This window comes from Tubulanus polymorphus, chromosome 3 (genome assembly GCF_964204645.1).
Source record: "Tubulanus polymorphus chromosome 3, tnTubPoly1.2, whole genome shotgun sequence".
NCBI lineage: Eukaryota > Metazoa > Nemertea > Palaeonemertea > Tubulaniformes > Tubulanidae > Tubulanus > Tubulanus polymorphus.
The window spans coordinates 15,143,906-15,166,534 of NC_134027.1; the positions used below are offsets into that span (position 1 = coordinate 15,143,906).

The 22,629-nt window shown below is 37.8% G+C and overlaps 1 protein-coding gene across 1 annotated transcript; it reads left to right on the plus strand.

The window, feature by feature from the left end:
• The first annotated feature begins 3,194 nt into the window (after positions 1-3,194).
• LOC141902297 (uncharacterized) lies at positions 3,195-21,026 on the plus strand. The gene is made up of 2 exons (XM_074789957.1): positions 3,195-3,239; positions 19,152-21,026. The coding sequence occupies exons 1-2, from the start codon at positions 3,227-3,229 to the stop codon at positions 20,639-20,641; spliced, it is 1,503 nt and encodes a 500-aa protein (XP_074646058.1). The 5' UTR covers positions 3,195-3,226; the 3' UTR covers positions 20,642-21,026.
• The last annotated feature ends 1,603 nt before the right edge of the window (positions 21,027-22,629 follow it).

Below are 22,629 nucleotides of genomic sequence, written 5' to 3' on the forward strand. Positions count from 1 at the left end.
TCACAAAGATTTAAAATCTCTAGAATTTCTGGTCAATAGGGAATTATCAAATTTAGATCTGTGGTTTAAAGTTAATAGACTTTCGTTAAATTTGAAAAAAACTCATTATATGGTTTTCAGTCGAGTAAAAAAGAAAAGTTAATTGAAAATATCTATATGTGGAATTAATATTGAAAGAGTTTGTAGTACAAATTTTTTAGGTGTTCAGATTGATGAAAATCTCAACTGGAAGGAACATATAATGACTATTTCTAACAAGATCTCAAAAAACATTGGTATTATTCGAAGAATTTCATATTTTATTCCCTCAAAACAATTGTTACAACTATATTATAGTTTGATTCACCCATATCTGGATTACTGTAACATAATTTGGACAAGCACTTACCAGACCTATCTTAATAATTCGTTTTTACTACAAAAGAAAATTGTAAGAATTATTTCTAGAAAAAGCTACTTTGATCATACTTCTCTACTGTTTAAATCCCTAAAAATATTGAAATTATCTGATATGTCAAAATATTCAATTGGTCAGTTTATGTATCTTTACTGCAATTCCAAACTACCCAATATTTTTATAAATTTCTTTAAAAGAAGTTATGATTTACATAACCGAAATTTACGTTCTGCGAAGCAAATTGCTATCGGAAGATTTAATACTGTATTAAAATCACAATCTTGGAACAATCTAGATAAAACAACTCAAACTTCTAAATCATTAAACATTTTTAAAAGAAAATACAAATCTTACTTACTTTCATCTTATTAAAAATAATGAACCTGTATGATTCAACTTTATTTGGATATGCATTTATATTCAAACATGCATTTATACGTATGAGAGATTTTGATGTGATTGTGTTGTGTGATTGTGTTGTGTGAATATGTTGTGTGATTGTTGTATGGCTGTGAAAACTGGGGTTCGGGATGGGTTTAGGGGCCAGTTTCTTACAAGCCTCGGCTTTTTACTGCTCCCTCCTCTCTATTTCTGTTATATATACTGTGAAATAAATCCATTTATTTATTCATTTATTCATTCACTTATATTGAAATATCTATTCGTGTATATCTGTGTATTACCGGTAATAATGATTTTGCATTATATGTAACTGAAATTGTAAAGGAAAATAAAGATGATGATGATGATAGTAACACCGAGAAAATTAATTGTTGTCAATGAAACTGGAAAGAAACTCAGATTAACTTACTCTTAAAGTCTATCAATTTTATTTCGATATTGAAATTGTTCTGTAGATTTGGGCCCCGAGCACAGGGACTTACTAAAGGATTTTGACCCCAGTATCCTAGGTTCCATTTGAGTTCTATGGAATAGTTTAACAATCAACCGCGTTGATCGAACGATTGGAAAATAGCTGAAATTCCCTTAGCAACGGGAGCGAATTCATAATAACATTAACCATAGAAGTGTACACTTCTATGCGTTAACAAACGCGGCCGCCGCGCGTGCGGCGCGCAGGTTCGAATCCCGGAGAATTACGCTTTCGCGAGCGTAGTCAAATCCCAGCCGCAGCACTGAAATGCGTTTTTTTTTATCAAATTTAATGACCCTACAAACTGCGGCGAGAGTCGCGTTAGAGGTATAAACATTTCACGGCAGCGCGGTGGATCGGCACGGCGTCTCCTCTCGCTCGAGTACTGGAGCAACATCGCGTGAAAATGCGTGCCGCTGAAATCGTTTTCACGTAGGTGGAAAAAGCCGCAGGAAAAAGCTAGCTGGAAACCGCTCGTGAAAACCAGCCTTTCGGCAAAAACATTTGTCCCCGCCCCTTATTCACCAAAAAAGGAATTTGGTACCGCTGGCCCCGTGCACTGCTTATTTTGAACCGTAGATTCCCGGTACTCCCGATACTGCTAATTCATTTTTTTCTAGCAGAACATAATTTTCCGATTGATATGCGTTTCAACGCGTATTCGTTTTTTTTTCTCGTAGAAGGTAATTAAGAAATGCATTGTAATCTTCTCGTCTTCCTTTTATTTCAAAATGGAGCTAATTTCTAAATTAACCACCAGATCAAAATTCTTCAATATTGCAAAAACCTCTCTCAGTTTCCACCATAAAAATGTCATTGGTTACATTATGGTTTCACAAAGAGTTTAAAACCATTAGAAAATTCTTGACACTTTATCTATACCGAAATATACATCTTTTAAGCAGATAATGGCACCGAGACCTAGTTTATAAGAAGTTTATTTCTCGCAAAAAGTAAAAAATTAAATTTCATTTGATCCGTTTCCTCATCATTTTCTAATCTTATAAGCCCACATTTCAGAAATGAATCAAACCTTAGAGTTACAGATTCATCTTCTTTCCGCCGACCCCTTGTGGCATTAATTTTCAATTTTCCAAGTTTTAACTAAGAATTGATTTAATTTCTTCATTTATCTAAGACTTTTGGTCCAAATCTACAGTACAATTTCAATATGAAATGAAATTGGAGCTGATTCTCTTTCAGTTTCATTGACAACATTTAATGTGTTCCTTGTCGCTGACAATATTTTGAGTGTTTTCGTTACCCCTTACTTGAGGTTGTTTTCAAATAGCTATGATTGCTTATACTAACTATGAAAAATCTAGTCAAGCTGTGATAAGGCGTCTGTCACTTAGATTTCATATATTACATCCTTATACAGAGGCTTTAATCTTAATCTTTAATGACTTTATTTAAGATTAAGATTAAAGCCTCTGTATAAGGATAATATTTCCTTGTAGAAATATACCTTGTCTTATCTAAAGGCGTTTTTATTTAAGCAACTCGAACCAACACGGATCGAATCGTCCATTTATCTAAGCAACGCGTCTACAACGATTTGCCTAACAACGTCCATTTATTTAACCAAATCGCCAACGCGAGTACCCAACGCGGCCAAATCGCTCATCGAAGCGCTTTGATTCGATTCGCTACGACAGTGGAGCGTTCGGTGATAGATCAAAAACAAAATGGCGGCTTTTTCAATCGCAGAAAATTTAGGTTCCGGTTGTGGAGAGTAGGGTCATATATTTAAGGCGATTCGATTTGTACCACGTGACAGTAATCGACAGAGCAAAGCGATTTTATACGAGTTGCTTAAATAAAAACGCCTTAAATGTACTACGTTACAGAGCAATAAAAATTTGAATTGAATTGCATTACCCTTCGGGTGGTCTACGGGTGCTCGAGAATTTATCAAAATGGAGGATGCAGGATAGGGCCGAATTTCCAGTTTTATGATAAGATATGGTGAGTTCGTTATTTTGACAATCGTTTCTCCGAAGAAGAGACGATGGAGGTATTGTGTAAATGTTGCCGACCTATATCAATTAATCATTCGACGTTTTATTACCAACGAAACCGAATGTGGATGTTCCCAACACTGACACACACACCATCTCACTCACAAGACGCGGCTTGTCTCGCTCTTGTACTTGCAGTAGTAGGCCTACTGTCTGTCACACCTACTCTCCGTGCGACGTTTTGGTCCGTAATTTCGTTAATAATCGGTTTATCTACCTTTATTATGCATCAATTTGTTCAGTGAGGAATTTGCATTCAGAAATAAACAACAATTTTCACTTAAGTTGTTTTTGTTTTCATTTATGAGCGATAGTTTACTCAGCATACGCTCGCGTAATGCTGAAAAATCCGCTCCGCGGACGCTCGGAAACGTTACAGTGACGTCATCACCTGCTCATTAGCATATCAAAATACAGTAGGTGGCGCCACGTGACGGGCCATAAAAGCCGTTTTTCAGCATTACGCGAGCGTATGCTAGGTAAACTATCGCTGATAGAAGGAAACACAAACAAATTTATGCCAGTTCATGATTTATTTCTGAATGCAAATTCCTTACTGAACAAATTGATGCATAATATTTACAGATCAACCGATTATTAACGAAATTACGAACCAAAACGTCGCACGAAGAGCATGTGTGACAGACAGTAGTCTATAATATGTAATAGATGAAATCTAAGTGACGGACGCTTCGTCACTGCAGCTTGATTTAATTTTTCATACTAAGATTCACACGTATGGAGTGTAAGAAAAAACACTCAAAATAGCGTCAGTGACTAAAGGAACACCGAGAAAATTAATTGTTGTCAATGAAACTGGAAAGAAACTCTTACTAACTCTTACTAACTCTTAAAGTCTATCAATTTTATTTCGATATCGAAATTGTTCTGTAGATTTGGGCCCTGAGCATTAAATTATTGAAGAAATTAAATCAATTCTTATAGTTAAGGTTGGAAAAATGAAAACTAATGGCATATATATTTAAGTGGAGGGGGAAAGAAGATGAAACTTCAACTTTAAGGTTCGATTAATTTCTGTTATTAAAAATTTTGGCTTATATTTTGATTAGGAAAATTATGACGAACCTGTTCATTTGATCTGTAGATCAAATGAAATTCAATTTTCTATGAAAAAAACTTGACCCATTTCTTAACTAAATATAAACTGGTCTATTTGGCTACCCGGGGTAGGTCGGTTTACCACTGCAAAAAAGATTACTATTTCGATTTAGATTGTATCAGGAATTTTTTAATGGTTTAAACCACTTTGTAAAACCAGAAATGTAGGGTAACTCCACGTAATTTCGGAAATGTACTGAAAAACCGACATTATGGTGAAACTGAGACGGTTTGTAAGATTGATGAATTTGACCTGGTGTTAATTTAGAAATTAGCTCCATTTGAGTAAAGGAAGACGAGAAAAAATGAAAGACACGTTGAAACGCATCAATCGCATAATTTTTTTCTGCCAGAAAAAAAATCTAATAAATTATCAGCAGTAAAATTCAAATGTCAATACAAAAATTGATTTCTCTCGCGAAAAATATTTATTTGTTTCTGATCTTCCGGAAATCTACGGCTCAAAATTGATAGTGCACGTGGCCAGCGGTACCGAATTCCTTATTTGGTGAAAGAAGGGGCGGAGACTAATGTTTTTGCCGACCGCGATGTCGCTGCTCCTCGGGAGCGAAAACGTGCTGCCGATCCGCCGCGATGCCTTGAAATGTTAAGCAAATCGTGACAACGCGACTCATCGCAGTTTTAGGGTCATTAAACTTTATAAATGATTACATAATTCAGCGCTGCGGCTGGGGTTGACTGTCGTCGTGTGGGGTTGATCGGCGTCCGTCTATTAAACATCTGCAGTTTAGGGGAAAAGTCAAAGAAGTTAAGCTAATCCTCCAATATAACAGTAACTTTGTTTGACAAGATGACCATATAGTCCGAGATAGATGCATTTTACTCTTCCACTCATTGAGTGCTTAAGAACACCACATGGGCTTGTATCAGAGTTGTAGGTAATGTAAAACGATAATCTGTTAATCCAATGTATATAGTATATATAAGTTATTTTATATATACTATATACATTGGATTAACAGATTATCGTTTTTACATTACCTACAACTCTGATACGAGCCCCTGCCCTGTGCTTGAGAAGAAGGGCTTGTCACAATGATGTCGGACTGGCTCTTGAATATGGGCTTTGACCTTGTTGGTTTGTTGATAAATAGGGCCAACTCTATTTGGTATGTTCATATTCCCCCGGGGCGCCACTATCGATTGTGACGACCATTATTGATTAGGAAAAGTGTGATGCGCGTTTTTACTATGTGTTTTGACATCGCCTAGTAAAATCATTCATAAAACCTGTCTATCAATGCAAATGAGCTAAAATCTTTTGGAATCAACCAATAAGATAGATCTTCATCACTTGGGGGTTGGTTTAGTGTAGGCCCTATAAATCCGCATTTTAGTCGAAGAAAATAGAAATCGAAAAATAACCTTTTTTCAAGAGCAAAATTCGTCAGCTTAGGTCCCCGAATAAGCGACGAATATCAGGAATCGGAAGGTTTAGGATCTTAAAATTCAAATACTGAAGACCGCATGATTTTATTTTGCGTCGGGGCTGAGCGATCACTGCCGGAAAAGTTGATGTCTAATCATGGTTCCTACAGCCCCTCAAATCCCTCAAAAACCCCTCAAATTCCAAAATCCATTTTTGAGGGTACAAAATCCCTCAAATTCTGAGTTTTAGCCCTTGGTCCCTCAAAATCCCCTCAAATTCTGACAATTATATCTCTCAGAGAATTTTGTATCACCTATTTCTAAAGTACCTTTCTTCAAACATTCAATGTAGGCCTAGGCCCCTAAATCATGAATTGTGAGACATAGTGAATTATACATTGTGTTGTTTGATGATAATCACAGCAGATCATTGTTTAATTACTGTGTACACAATGGATTTGCATTTTATACTGCAATTGTCTTGTTGGGCAGATTAGTTTAAACAATGGTCATATGGGCTATGGGCCTTGTTATCATGATCCCCAAGTGTCCAGACTAACTTTCTCAATCATTTTGGAAGGCTTGATTATTTGATTGCAAAGAATCAATTAGACATATTTATCAAGGAGTTTAGCAACAGTTACTTGAAGTTCCTAGTTGAGCTGGGACCCAGTTCCACAGCTGTGAGTTAGCCTATAGGCCTAGAGTTAACTCTTGAGTTAGAGTTAGATTATTTTCATTGAGTTAAATCATAGTCAAATCTTAACTCCGAACTGTAGAACTGGACCCTGAATGTAAAAGTCATTCAAAATGCCAAAATCAAATGTTCAGTTTGTGACAGAAAGTTGGCAGCTAATCATAGAAAGAAGGCACTTCAGTGGTGTGTGGCCTCCTACCGTAGATGATTTCTTTCACTCAAAACAAAGTCCACAGGAAATTGAATTTAGTGTCGAATACAGCGGCGGATCCAAAAAATTAGCGAGGACTTAAGGGGGTGCACCCCCTTAAGTCCTCGCTAATTTTTTATGGACTGACCTTTTTTGTGAGAACGAAGACAAGCATGTGAAAATCCCTGAAAATGCGTAAACTGATGTCGTCGTTCACAATTACTAGCGCTTTTTACGGCAGTCCTACATCGTTCATGAAAGTTGTTAAATTCACTATTCAAATTGTGAGTTAAATTGTACTCTGATCATGCCCATATCGCATCTCCGCGCGTCTAATTTTTAAAAATTTTCCAGACCCCCCTATTTGGATTTGTGCACCCCCTCCATGGAATCCTGAATCCACCGCTGGTCAAAATAGTTGAATTTAATAAGGTTATTCATAGGTGCCTAAATGTATTTTTTGCTTCGTGGTATGGGCTGATAAGTATTCTACTGGTACTGTTTTATGTATCAATTAGGTTTTCGTCGTGAAAAATGACCCTCAAATTTGGTGATCATACCCTCATAGCCCCTAAGCCCCTCAAATACCCCTCAAATTTCATATCGATAGTCCTGTAGGAGCCCATTGTCCAATGCAAGCCCTTCATTTAGGCCCTATTGATAAAGTAGACTCCTCTCTCTGAATCCTATTCAGTCGAAAATCCGATCAACTTGGCATATGTTGAAATTTTTTTTCTGTCTCCTATGTTAAACCATACATTAAAATTCACTATAGGCCTACTCGGAATTGATCAACTCGAACTATTTTTGACCAAAACTACGTTCAAACTTCTCTCGACTTGAATATCTGCATGACCTCCCGGGGGCAAACATAATTATTGATCAAAAATATGCATGTGTTTACTGCTATAATTAGTAGGTTACCGTAGAACGATCTGCGCTACAATTAAGACGATACATTACATCGCTCACAAAGACATTCAGTCATCCAGTACGTACATAAACACACTAACTCCAGCACGTTTATTTCTACTTTTTCACGCCAAAATAATACACAGTACATGTAATTCTAGCTGCTGGTTATGAACGTTCATTTTTAGCCCACTTGGGACTTTAGTCCCAGCAGGCTATTGCGTTCATTTTTCATCTGTCATCCGTCCCTCCGTTCGTCCGTCGTAGCGTTTGTCCGTCCGTAGACGAAATCCAGTTATTTTGGGAGGTTTTGAAGACGCTTCAAGGTAATGTCTTGATATTTGGTTTATACATGTATCTACCCTCGATACATCTTCAGGCCAAAAACTGGCCCTGTCAGATTCAAGATGGCCGACTGGCAGCCATTGTTGTTCCCCAAAATCAGCACGTTTTACACATTTTCGAAGTTTTCGAGGGAAATTTTGAAGATGCTTTTATCAATTACATTGATTATTTGTATATTTGAATCCCCCAAGGGCCCATCAACATAAGAAAAATTGGGTCGATCAGAATCAAGATGGCCGTCCTATGACATTTTTAGTGGCCAAAAATGTAAATTTTGGCCCAAATTCTGAGTCCTGTAGCTTCCTACAGGTTTGCCATTTCTCATTGCAATTTGTGATGGGTATTCTTTGAAAAGGGATGTTTAATACCTGAGACATGTATTTTTGATCAGCCAATTATGGCGCAATTGGCAGCCATCTTGGCATCATCAGTGCTCATTCGTAGGAAAAAGTTTTTCCACATTATATTGATACCTAAGCATATTGTGTTACCACAATGTATTGAAAAGTTGTAGCTCATAACGTTTTCTATGATTTTGGTGAGTTTCAAGGTCATTGCTTTTTATATATGGCCACCAGGGGCATTGAATAATACAATAACTTTGTATTTCTATATTATATTAGTACCTACGCATTTTTTGTTAACAGAATCAATTGCAAAGTTGTAGCTCATGACATCGTCTATGATTGTGGTGAGTTTCAAGGACATAAGTTATTCTATATGGTCACCAGGGGGCGTTGAATAGTAGAAGAACTTGGTATTTCCTTATTAGATTGGTACCTAGGGATATTTTGTTACCATGATCAATTGCAAAGTTGTAGTTCATGGCATGTTCTATGATTGTGGTGAGTTTCAAGGTCATTGGGTTTTGCATATGGTCACCAGGGGGCGTTGAATAGTAGAATAATTTAGTATTTCCTTATTAGATTGGTACGTAGGGCTATTTTGTTACCATGATCCATTGCATAGTTGTAGTTCATGACATGTTCTATGATTGTGGTGAGTTTCAAGGTCATTGGGTTTTCATATGGTCACCAGGGGGCGTTGAATAATACAATAACTTAGTATTTCTATATTGTATTTGTACCTACGCATATTTGGTTACCACAATCAATTGGAAAGTTGTAGTTCATGACATGTTCTAAGATTGTGGTGAGTTTCAAGGTCATTGGTTTTTGTTTATGGTCACCAGGGGGCATTGAATATTGAAATCGTTAGATTGTTGAGTATTTGAAACCACTTCCCAAGTGGGCATGGTGTCCCTGGACCCCTAGTTAAGTCTAAGCGCAGCATATTAAAATGACTCGAAACGTAAGAGTAACCTTTTGAACATCTCCGCGGTAACTGCTGCGAATTGAACGCTGAAATTTCTCATGAATAACCAGTGGGTGGGCGAGCAGAGAGTTATTGTGGCAGATTTTTGATAAATGCCCTCATTTTTGTGGGCTGGGGTGTGGGAATTTTTGTATGGCTCAGATCAATTAATGAGTCACTAGCACTAGTGGCGCCACGTTTAGTGTACTATCGGAGATGTCTAAAACTAAAAAGAGACAATATTGATTAGGTTTGTCAGTTTTATGGATAATCTATTAAAATATAAATCTATCCAACGTATTTGAAATTTTTATACTAATTCTTTGCAAGCCAGTAGTTATATTGATGAAAAAACTTTACTTTTGATGTGCGGACGATTGCTGCACTGTACTAATTTGCATAATCAAACACCAATCATAAACACCAGATTTCTTAAGGATATAAACATAAAATGTATGGCTTCAATAACGCCTTTAGCGCTGCAGGCTCAGGTTTGACTAGGCCTATATCGTATCACTCGCAACCACCTTTTGATGGCTAGGTCTAGTTCCTATCCATCGATTCTGCTGCCCTCTATATATAGTAAAATATACTAATATAGGGTTAGGGTTCTATGTTAGGGTCAGAAAACACCTCAAGAGGGTGAGAAAAGGGTCCAGGGGGTTAGGGTTAGGGTCCGTTTTACCCCTAGGGTTAGGGTGAGGTGAGGCTATATGTAGTTAAAACAATCGGTGGGATTTCGTCGTTGCTCGGTGGTCTAGTGGGGAGACATTATGCTAGCAATCTACTGACTCGGGTTCGAGACTCACTCTATGCACTCTATTTTCTCTTAATCATCTTTCCACTTTGGTTGAATTTTCTAAGTCTTACACCTCTGTGCGCATGCGTTAGAGGCACTGAATTGGAATTAGACCTAAGCCCCCACTAGCCTACTAAAGGTGGTTGTGAGTGATACGATATAGTCATACCCTGCAGGCTCTGCGGTTTATGACCGTGCCTGCTCTCTAGATGTTTATCCGGCAACTGGCGCTGGCTGGCTGGTCGAACCTCAAGGTTGATGCCTTGAGCTGGACAAACTAGAGACGCTTGCCTATGCAATTTCTAATGGCAGGGAATATTGTCTTGATACGAATGGTAGCAAGTAGTGCGTCATGAATACAACAACTGGGTGGATATTGTGACCAATTAGATACGAGAAATAAAAAGAGTTACCCGATTGTAAGTCAAGCCGGGCACAAAATGTTTTTCTGATGAAAACATGAAGGACTAAAAGAATTTTTTTGAATTTAATGAATTTTGCAGAATGGGGGAGGGAGAATCTGTACTGAAAGTCTTTTTAAAATGTCTTGGCTATGCAAAGTACTTCACCTGATGCTTAGACTTCACAAGGCCCGTGGGCCTCTAGTTCATCACACCAAGTAAAATTTTTGGCGGTAAAAAAATGAGACAAAACACGCTTTATTTTAAAGGAATGTTTTTGGAATTTAGCGTCTAACACACACAAATGAACCATGTAGAATTGATACTGAATCGTTCATTGAGGTTTATTTTCTTAATAATTTTTGGCCAATTTCGTAAAAATCCCAACTCAAATTCCACTTAACTCGTTGATTTTGTTCTGGTCCCGATGAATTTGAGGCCTACTATAGGCCTAAAGAAAGGCAGTGGATATTTTACCGTACACAGCAGGGGCCGGTTTTATAGACTGGATTAACTTTAACCTGGGGGTTAATTCGCTTAACTAGGTGTCCAGGGACACCATGCCCACTTGGGAAGTGGTTTCAAATGCTCAACAATCTAACAATTTCAATATTCAACGCCCCTGGTGACCATATACAAAAAGCAACGACCTTGAAACTCACCACAATCATTGAACATGTCAGCAGCTACGATTTTGTAATTCATTGTGATAACAAAATATGCCCTGTTACCAATATAATGGGAAATACTAAGTTATTCTACTAGTCAATGCCCCCTGGTGACCATATTCAAAACCCAATGACCTTGAAACTCACCTCAATCATTGAACATGTCATGAACTACAACTTTGCCATCTATCATGGTAACAAAATATGCCTAGGTACCAAGATAGGCTAATAAGGAAATACTAAGTTAATCTACTATTCAACGCCCCCTGGTGACCATATAGAATAACTAATGTCCTTAAAACCCCACAATCATAGACGATGTCATGAGCTACTCCTTAGCAATTGATTGTGGTAACAAAATATGCATTGGTACAAATATAATATAGGAATTCTAAGATATTGTATTATTCAACGCCCCCTGGTGGCCATATACAAAACCAATGACCTTGAAACTCACCACAATCATAAAATGCATTATAAGCTACAACTTTCTAATTCAAAAAATTTTTCCCAGCTACGAATGAGTACTGATAATTCCAAGATGGCCACCAATTGCGTCATGGGGATCCGGCACACCAGCTATCCCGTCAGAGGGCGCGCGATAGTACGACTCACAAACCCGGAAGTGTCTGACACTTCAATAGAAATCGTACAGAATAAATTTAAAAAGGTGTCAATAGCTCGAAATTCTTCAATGCCAGGCCATTGTTGTGTACCCACATGCGTCGAAAAAGATGGTCATCGTTTTCCAAAGGACAAAGAACTAAAAAAACGGTGGATTCAAGCTGTGAAAAGGGGTGAGCCTGGTTGGCTACCGAAAGCATGGACAACCATGTGTAAGTCCCATTTCGACGAAGGCAATTACATCTTGCAAACTAAAGAAAGTAAGTTAAAAGAACCATTACACATGTTTCAATGTGAATACTGAATTGCCTGTATCTAAACTGCTTTTCTTATTTGCTTATTTAGTTTAAAAAGCAATCCAGCTCTTGCTCCGATGTATGATGATAGGCCTACTCTAGATTCTAGAACAAAACCGTACACTTTAACCCTCAGAAATCGATAGATGTGAGTGCAACGCCGGTACACTATTAACCGCTGTTGCAACATGCATCACCGCTTGAAATACTTTTTAGCCCACTTGGGACTTTAGTCCCAGCGGGCTATTGCGTTCACTTTTCGTCCGTCGTCCGTCCATCCGTAGACCGAATCCAGTTATTTTGGGAAGTTTTGAAGACACTTTAAGGTAATGTCTTGATATTTAGGTCATGCATGTATCTACCCTAGACACATCTTCAGCCCTAAAACTGGCCCTGTCAGATTCAAGATGGCCGACTGGCAGTCATTGTTGTTCGCCAAAATCAGCACTTTTAACACATTTTTGAACTTTTTGAGGGAAATTTTTTGAAGACGCTTAAATCAATAACCTTTATCTGTTGTATATATTTCAATCCTCCAAGGCCCCATCACATTAAGAAAAATTGGGTCGATCGGACTCAATATGGCCGGCCTATGACCTTTTTAGTGCTCAAATATTTAAATTTTGGCCCGAATTCCGAGTCCTGTAGTTTCCTACTGGTATGTCATTTCTGATTGCAATTTGTGATGAGTATTCTTTGAAAAGGGATCTTTTATACCCGCGACAGGTATTTTTGATCAGGCAATTATGATGCAATTGGCGGCCATCTTGGTGTCATCAGTACTCACTCGTAGGTGGAAAAAGGTTTTCCCACATTATATTGATACTTAAGCATATTTTGTTACCACAATCAATTGCAAAGTTGTAGCTCATGACATGTTCTATGATTGTGATGAGTTTCAAGCCCATCGGTTTTTGTATATGTCCACCAGGGGGCGTTGAACAATATGATAACTTAGTATTTCTATATGATATTCGTGTCTATGCATATTTTGCTACTAAAATCAATTTGAAAGTTGTAGCTCATGACATGGTCTATGATTGTGGTAAGTTTCAAGGACATGAATTATTCTATATGGTCACTAGCGGGCGTTGAATAGTAGAATAACTTAGTATTTCCTTATTTTATTGGCACCTAGGCATATTTTGTTACCATGATCAATTGCAAAGTTGTAGCTGATGACATGTTCTATGATGATGGTGAGTGTCAATGTCATTGGGCTTCGCATATGGTCACTAGGGGGCGTTGAATAGTAGAATTACTTAGTATTTTCATATCATTGGCCCTATTGGTACCTAGGCATATTTTGTTACCACAATCAATTACAAAATTGTAGCTGCTGAAATGTACTATGATTGTGGTGAGTTTCAAGGTCATTAGAATTTTTGAAGGTCATTGGATGGGCATTGAATATTGAAATTGTTAGATTGTTGAGCATCTGAAACCACTTCCCAAGTGGGCATGGTGTCCCTGGACCCCTAGTTTGCTATTAATTTATTCATTCTAAAAAGGCAAATAAGGCCACGCAAAAAATACCCTTGTTTCTCGTCAGCCCTTTTTGGAAAAGTGACGAGGGTGGCAGGTCTTTATTTTTACCTCTCTTTAGAAAAAAGGAGAAATAAAAAAGTAATATTCCAAATTCCAAAAGTGATGAGGGCAACTATTTTTCAAATGGGGAAAATATAGGCTGAAATACTGAAATACCTGCCACCATGAAGAAAAACATGAACAAGTGTGATTAGGTTGATTATCAGGATAGGTTGTTTATCAAGGAATGTTTAACTTATTCAAAAAAATGGGAACAAAAACTGATTTCTGCATGTGCGATGCGCATTTTATTTTTGATTTTTACTGACAAACTATTTTTTGATGAGCGCAGAAAATGAAATGATGAGAAACAAGCAATTTTTTTGCATGGCCTAATTAGGGATTGTTTTTCGTTTTTGTTTACTCCCAAAAAGCTAGATAATTAGGGATTGTTTTCATTTTGTTTTGCAGAGGCGACCGCTGTTAATAGAATTTTAAAAGCTTGAGTAGTGCCACACATTTTTCCATGGAGACAGGTTTCTTCTTCTGCTGAGAAAAGAAAACAGCGATTTAAGAAAAGGTTGTTTATAGAGGACAGTTTGATTGTGCCTTTTGACATTGGAGCTGACATTGAAGTAATAAATGAAACACCAGAAACTGAAAAGATAAGTTCTGAGGGTAAGCACTACTAGATCTAAATGGCAAGCTTTTGACAAAATTTCTCTTAAAATCAAATGGCTCCCCTTTTCAGGTTTCTATAGATATTTTCAAAAAGCTGAAAGTTTTTCTTGTAATTATATTTCAGGAACTAAAAAAATTGGGAAAACATGCCTGCAAGATAGTTGGACACAGACATTATCAACTGGCGGAATGAGTGTGTTGAATTTCATGTATAAGCCTCAGCGGATACAGTATTATACCGGGCTCGAATCCTACGAAACCTACCTGTTGGTATTTAATAGGCCTATCTTAGGAGATGCTGTTGATACACTTCAATACTACTATGGGGTCAAACCCAGGATGGCTCCCATCGATCAATTATTTCTGTAACTTGTTAAGCTGCGTTTAGCTCAAACTAATTACGAATTGTCGTGTTGTTTGAAATAAGCAAAATAGAGGTATCAAATATCTTCATTACGTGGATAAACTTTATGTATTGTCATTTTTGCGATATGGACTGGTGGCCTTCGCGTGATTTGGTGCGCTTTTTTCCACCTTCGGATTTTTAGACAAAATTTCCCTCTACACGTGTTATGATTGATGGAACAGAAATGCTGATAAAAAGCCCCATCAACCCCTCGCGCAACAAGCCACATACTCAACCTGCAAAAATCGCAACACGGCTAAAGTTCTCGTTGGTGTTACACCAGGTGGCTGCGTGTCGTATGTGTCGAGTGCTCATGGTGGTGCTGTAAGTGACCGACAAATTTGTGAACGGGGACACATTTGTCAAATATGCGATGAAGGCGACTCTATGATGGCGGACAAAGGATTTTATGTACAGGACTTCCTTACTTACAATGTTCAAATCAACATACCAGAATTTTTAGCCCACTTGGGACTTAAGTCCCAGTGGGCTATTGCGTTCACTTTTTGTCCGTCGTTCGTCCGTCCGTCCGTCCCTAGACGGAATACAGTTATTTTGGGAAGTTTTGAAGATGCTTCAAGGTAATGTCTTGATATTTGGTTTATACATGTATTTACCCTAGACACATCTTCAGCCCAAAAACTGGCCCTGTTAGATTCAAGATGGCCGACTGACAGCCATTGTTGTTCGCCAAAATCAGCACTTTTTACACATTTTTGAAGTTTTCGAGGGAAATTTTGAAGACGCTTTTATCAATTACTTTGATCGTTTGTATATATTTGTATCCCCCAAGCACCCATCAGCATGAGAAAAATTGGATCGATCGGACTCAAGATGGCTATCCTGTGACCTTTTTTGTGCCCAAAAATGTCAAATTTGGCCTGTATTCTGAGTCCTGTAGCTTCCTAATGGTTTGCCATTTTTCATTGCAATTTGTGATGGGTATTCTTTGGAAAGGGATCTCTTTTACGGGAGACAGGTATATTTGATCAGGCAATTATCACGCAGTTGGCGGCCATCTTGGTGTCATTAGTACTCATTCATAGGTGGAAAAAAGTTTTTCCTCATTATATTGATACTTAAAGCAATTTTTGTTACCACAATCAATTGGAAAGTTGTAGCTCATAACGTGTTGATTTTGGTGAGTTTCAAGGTCATTGGTTTTTGTGTATGGCCACCAAGGGGTGTTAAATAATACAATAACTCAGTATCTCCCTGTTATATTTGTATATATGCATTTTTGTTACCACAATCAATTGCAAAGTTGTAGCTCATTGTCTATGACTGTGGTGAGTTTTAAGGTCATATGTTATTCTATATGGCCACCAGGGGGCGTTGAATGGTAGAATAACTTTTTGTAGTATTTCCTTATTAGATTGGTACGTAGGCATACTTTTTTTACCATGATCAATTGCAAATTTGTAGTTCATGACATGTTCTATGATGGCGGTGAGTTTCAAGGTCATTGGCTTTTTCATATGGTCACCAGGGGGCGTTGAATAGTAGAATAACTTAGCATTTCCATATTAAATTGGTAACGAGGCATATTTGGTATCACAATCAATTACAAAATGGTAGCTGCTGACATTTTTTATGATTGTGGCGAGTTTCAAGGTCATTGGTATTTGTATATGATCACCAGGGGCGTTGAATATTGAAATTGTTAGTTTGTTGAGCGTTTGGAACCACTTCCCAAGCGGGCAAGGTGTCCCTGGACCCCTAGTTATATACAGGGATACTGGTGTCATCCAACCTCCATCAAATTGTGACAAGCTCCTGTGCTTGTGCCCACCCTATACCGGTTGTATAGTACTGGCATTAGCCTTGTGGTGATGCCTTATCCCAGGCACTCACTGATGGGCTTGGGATTCATAGTATGTATGAATTGAAAATCGCCCACATGGAGAACTTTGGTTTCTGCGGCAATGTAACCTTCCTTGCATTTGATCATTCAGATCTGTTCTACCCATTATAGCATTTTACTGGACAATGGACAATTTACATCTACCCTCCTATGTTTCTCTAAATTGTATCGTGGGACTTACGTATTAGGCAAGCTGATTGATGTTGACGCGACAAAATGTATTGGTTTCTTATCATACCATGCAAGCGCAGCACATTTGCCATTGTAAAGAATTTCAGAGGCCCCATGCTATGGCGTTTGTTACTTTTTAGCCCACTCGAGACTTTTGTCCCAGCGGGCTATTGCAATCACTTCATCAGTCCTTATACTGTCAGATTCAAGATGGCAGACTTGTAGCTATTTTTGTTCACTAAAATAACAGTTTATAATAGTTTAATAGTTATTATAGTTTCAATTGAAAATCTGAAGACGCCTCAATCAATTATATTAATCTTTCACATATGTTTGTATCCCCCAATGGTGCATCAGCATGAGAAAAATCTGGTTGATCGGACATAAGATGGCCGTCGTGTGACTTCGTTCGCGCCCAGAAAGTTCAGTTTTTCCTTGAATTATTAGACCTCGAGCATCCAAATGGTTTGCCATTTTCATTGAAATTCGTGATGGGTATTCCACGGGATGGGATCTTGAACATATCAGATAGATCTTTCATCAGTCAACTGGACGCGATTGCAGCCATCTTAGTGTCATCAGTTCTCATTTGTAGATGGTTTTTTGAGGAATATATTGACAGGTTTTAACTTGATAGTGATGGTATTTTTCTACGGGGACTGCAAGCAATCATAAAACCCTAAACTTACCTCCAGCTACCTGCATAACGTACATCTCATGTAAGTTTCATGTAAATCTGTCAAGCGATGTTTGTATACTAGCAGTCTGTCTGTTATATAGTATGCACGCTCACATTCGCACGTGCGCACGTGCACGCTCACACACACACACACCATGCTGTGGGAGTAAGACACGTAATACAGATACTCTTTGAATGTCCCTCTAATTTTGATGTTTAAGGGCCTGTAGTGGGGGTCTGATCAATATTATGCGCTGTATTTGTCAATGCAACAAAGTACTTTTAATAGTGTTCCTACTGAGGCATTTTAGCTCGGCGGCCCGCCATGTTACGGCACTTTACCACCACTTAAATAGAAGATAGGCATATGCCATGTTACAAAAAAATGATTGGGAGTTTATTTACCTATCTGGCTTTCTAAGACTGTCAGGTCCACATGCTCAATTTTATAACTGGCACATCAAAACACTGACTTCATAGCTACATGTCACTTAGTCAAGATTCTGTACATCAATAATTGTATAGTTTTGGGCAAGCGCATGTTGAACTACTGGTGGTATTAATATCCAGGGATTTCCCTGTGTGTTAGAAAAATTAATTCCAACACAAAAGGTCACACTGCTACGCTCAGCGCACACTGAACAGACTAACCAGCGGCCTCAAACTTTTCTAGTCTCTTATCGATATGAAAAACTTAATCATCGTAACTTATCAACGTCACCAAAATATTTTGCAAATCGAAATTAATAAATACTAAGTTTTAATGATAAAATTAGATTATATTAATAGATATGAGAACATGGACCTATTTGATGCGCGTAAGCCTACCAATATACAGCAGAGGAGTGCCTCAAGCAAACTGCTGATGATCGCTGCTACATAAGAATCTGAACTAGTTGATTATGGCCCCCAAATGCTTGGAAACTCATCTGAGAATCTAGATATATAAAATTTGTCTGGGGGGATGCCTGGTTGGGCTTGCGCTTTCGGCGCTCTTTTTCTGAGCACCGCCATGCTTTAATTTTGACCCAGCGAGGATGTTGCACTTGGAAAAGTGCACAGAAGCGTACCAAGCACTAAATCACAATAGGTTTTCGAAAGCAGAGGAGACCCTGATAAAATATGTATGTGTAATAGAGAACAAGATTTAAGAATGTCGTCCTTGATAGTACGGATAAAAAATGCACTGTGGACCCCTAGTTAATAGTTGCACTTCGAAGGGTCTGGTGCGATTTGAGTTCCCTGTATCATGATACAGGTCGATTGAGTCGACATTCCTTATGATTCATTCTTATGGATCACAAATGCCAGTACATTTAAAAAGAAATAGGGGTCCAGGGACACCACACCAACTTTGGAAGTGGTTTGAAATGCTTAATAATCAGAAAATATAGATATTCAATGCCCCTGGTGAACATATGAAAGAAATGACTTCGAAACTCGCCACAATCATAGAAAATGAAAAACTCAAGAAAATACTGACAATTCAAAAATTTGTGCTGACAACATATTTCTGGGTTTGGCAGGTCTGTCGGCCTCAGTTGCTTGGAATCAGAGCGCTGTCACCATTAGCTGGGCTGCGAATTCGAATGCTCTCAGAATTTAGGGCAAAAGCGCATTTTTAGGTACAAAAAAGGTCATGGGACGACAACCTTGTGTCTGGTTCACCCAATTTTTCTGATGCTGATGCACCATAGCGTAGGTGGATACAAGTAAGATCAAGATAATTGATTAAAGCCTCTTAAAAATATTCATCAACATATTCTTTTTTTTGTAGACATCCCCACAAATATGAGAAGAGTAAGTTTCAAAGGTCTGCGCCTTTCCTTTAAATCAAGGGATGGTCAGAAGAAAAGTTCGGTCTCGGATGAAGAAAATGAAAGAGTCCAACCGACCAGTTTTGATAAAGTAGATAGTGCGGCAGGTCAGCTAATGCATGTCGACTGCAGTCACGAAAGAAACTTACTAGTGGCACAAAGTGAATCCAATTATGTGACGAATAGTGAAATTCAGCTTCCTCAGCGTAAGGAGAAGCAAAGCATATTAAAAACAATTCGAAGCAGGATTACCGCAAGTTTTCACAAAAAACACACAAATCAAGACGAAAGTGTGAATTTTAGAACTAATAGGAGTAAGAAAAAGGGGAAAAAGAAATACAAACCCAAAAGATTTCCAAGATGCTCTCTAGGAATACAGCATCTGGAAAAGCCTTCAAATACATCAGACGAATTGTGCTCAGAGATTTCAGTTCATGCTTCATCAAATTCAAAGAATTCATTGAATATTGCATCAGATAAGAGAGAGACACATTCCTCATGCAGCAGTGATAGCTGCGAACATGAAGCTACTGATGCAAGGTGCTCAAATGTATCCGTTAATATTCATTCGGGTGACAAACGACTTGCCAGTGCTAAAAACCTGACTAATACATCGCCATCAGTGTCTGCATTACGTAAAGTTGATTATTCTAGTCCTGCGGGAGTTGTACTTTGTTCCAGTTCTCTGCATTCTGGAACATCGCTGATAAAGAATTCTGAAACTATGGCATCCTGTCCTTCTGATGCAGAACCAAGTCAGTCTGATACGCATGCCCCATCTAGGCCCGATATGCTTATGGTCAACAATATCTTTTCACCACAAACTCTTAACTCATTTTCCCTATTTAATTTAATGGCATTTCGTACTGATAATATACTGATGATGGAACGTTATGATGCATCATTACAGTCTCCAGTTTATGATGAAGTTAGGGATGTGCCTAAAATCTGGAGTCTTACGAAGGAACTATTGAAACTTTCACGATTTGGTTGGTATTGGGGACCTCTAACAAGAGTTGAAGCTGAAGAAAAACTATCGCTACAGCCTAATGGAGCATTTTTAGTTCGTGACAGCTCTGATGATCGATACCTGCTGAGCTTGAGCTTCCGCTCAAATGAACGCACACTTCACACTCGAATTGAACATTGTAATGGGATGTTCAGTTTCTATGCACAGCCAGAGTTAGAGGGGTATACTTCCATTGTTGATTTGATTGAACATTCTATGAATGATTCTCTTTCTGGGGTTTTCTGTTACTCGCGTGCTCGTACACCCGGTGAGCCATCATTCCCAGTTAGGTTGACTAAACCTGTGTCTCGGTTTACCCAGGTACGCTCTCTTCAGTACCTATGCAGATTTGTTATTCGTCAGTTCACAAGGTTGGACCATATACAAAAACTACCTTTGCCCAATCAGATCAAAGGATGGCTGGAGGAAAACCAATATTAGATGTATAAAGACGTTTTAATGTTTACACCGTCCCTTCACTGCGATTTTGATACTATCAACTATGATTTTGCTTAAATGTAAAGACTAAAAAGTCCAATGGTTAACGTATGGACTCGTATGGTAGTAAAATGAGCGATTGCTGATATTTATATGGAATATAGACTTAATTTATTGTTCATTTTTTGGATGAAGATCTGAATTTGTTTTGAAATATGGCATTATAAAGGGGCCATCCATAGAATAAGAACTTCGTTGTGTTGACAGTTTGCAAAATTGATTTTAGTACTGTATGTTGATTATTTTAGTTTATTTCAGCAGATCTTTAATGGAGTAGGCCTGTTTTTAATTACATGGAGTACAGATTTTTTTCGTGAAGAATGGAGGAGTGAATGAAAAATATTAACATTAAAATTCTTTTATTGTTCTTAACCATTATTCTAAAATTCTTCTGGTGTTTTCCTCATTAGATTTTGGAAGGCCTGCAGCAAAAATTAAATTAAGGCCGAAAATTGTGTTCAATTGGATTCAAATGATGAGTGAAACATAGGAAACTGACTCTTTGCCAATCATCAGATCAAAAATTAACAAGGAAATATCAAGAAGAGAACGATTTTATTTGATTTTCTTACAGAAACAATTAACCTATGGGACCATTCATAAAGTACATTTGCAATTCAGATAGGACTTTGACGTGAAACCATATATCTGAGTTTATAGCTTGGTAGGTGTTCAAACTCGGCGTACATAGGCCTAATTAATGAACCAGAATGCATCAAGCTTTTATTATATTTAGCCTTATGTTTATTTGCCCGGGCCAACTTCAAAGATCTTGTTTACCAGCCTTTATTTTTAACCCTTTCAGTACTGGCCATTTTACATGGTATATCGCATTTTCCGGCTAATAAGCCAAATTTCTAGCCTCATATTTTTACCCCAAAATATCAATCATAGGCTTATTGGACGGATACAATCTGACCTAAATAAATACTTTCCAAACTATGTCACTTTGATGCTCCCGAAGATCATCAAAATGAATAAGAGTGTTCCATATTTATTTGAGGTCATTATTTACTACCAATTATCTATTTAGAACTATTTTGTAACCTTGTTTCTTTCATCACCTCACAGCTGCAATCTAATACTACTGCAGCGCTAGACATTTGTATATTCGCGCATCAACTGTCAGCTGCGTGTGTGCGAATTTAGGTTATAATATATGCCTCTGTGTGTTAGTAATCACCTGAGCGAGTGTATATATAGCAGTGACTCGGCAATGATAGTATACACAGCACTCTCACACATCGACAGGCATGAATTGTCAGCCTCATTCATTGTGAATTAAGACAAACTAAGACAAATCAGTGAATTAATATCTGATTAAAGGCCTCGGCTTATTGGGCGAAGCATTAAGAAATCCATGTTTCTTAGGCTAAAAGATCGCCGGAAAATACTGAGATGATTTTTGGGTGAAACTAGTGTCTCCAGTTAACTAAGCAATTCTCAGAAATCACTCAACCTAAAGAAACAAACTATACACCAAATTTGAAATATGAATCAGGCTACATTTCAAAATCATTTTCCTTGGTCATGTGACCAATGTTAGCCATCTTCGATTCGAAACTACCATGAAAATTCATGGAATCGAAGCCTGGATAAATAGTAATCCTCAAACACTTGACTTAACTACACTTGACGAGAGAAATCCCACAATAACAAAGCCAAAATTGAAAAATTCTATATCAGAATGATTGTATTTGAGGAGCAACGTTTCGGCTAACTACTGTTAGCCATCATCAGGCGTACTGGGAACAAAATCAAACATCAGGATATTTATACAAAAATATGACAAATGATTACGATTAAAGGATTAAGATTGAAGTAATTAGATAACAAAAACCGGAACACTAAGGAAGAAAACAAAGAAGGCAAACGACAAACTAAGGGGATGTAGATTAAAGTAATCTAAAAACAAAGCCCAGAGGGATCAA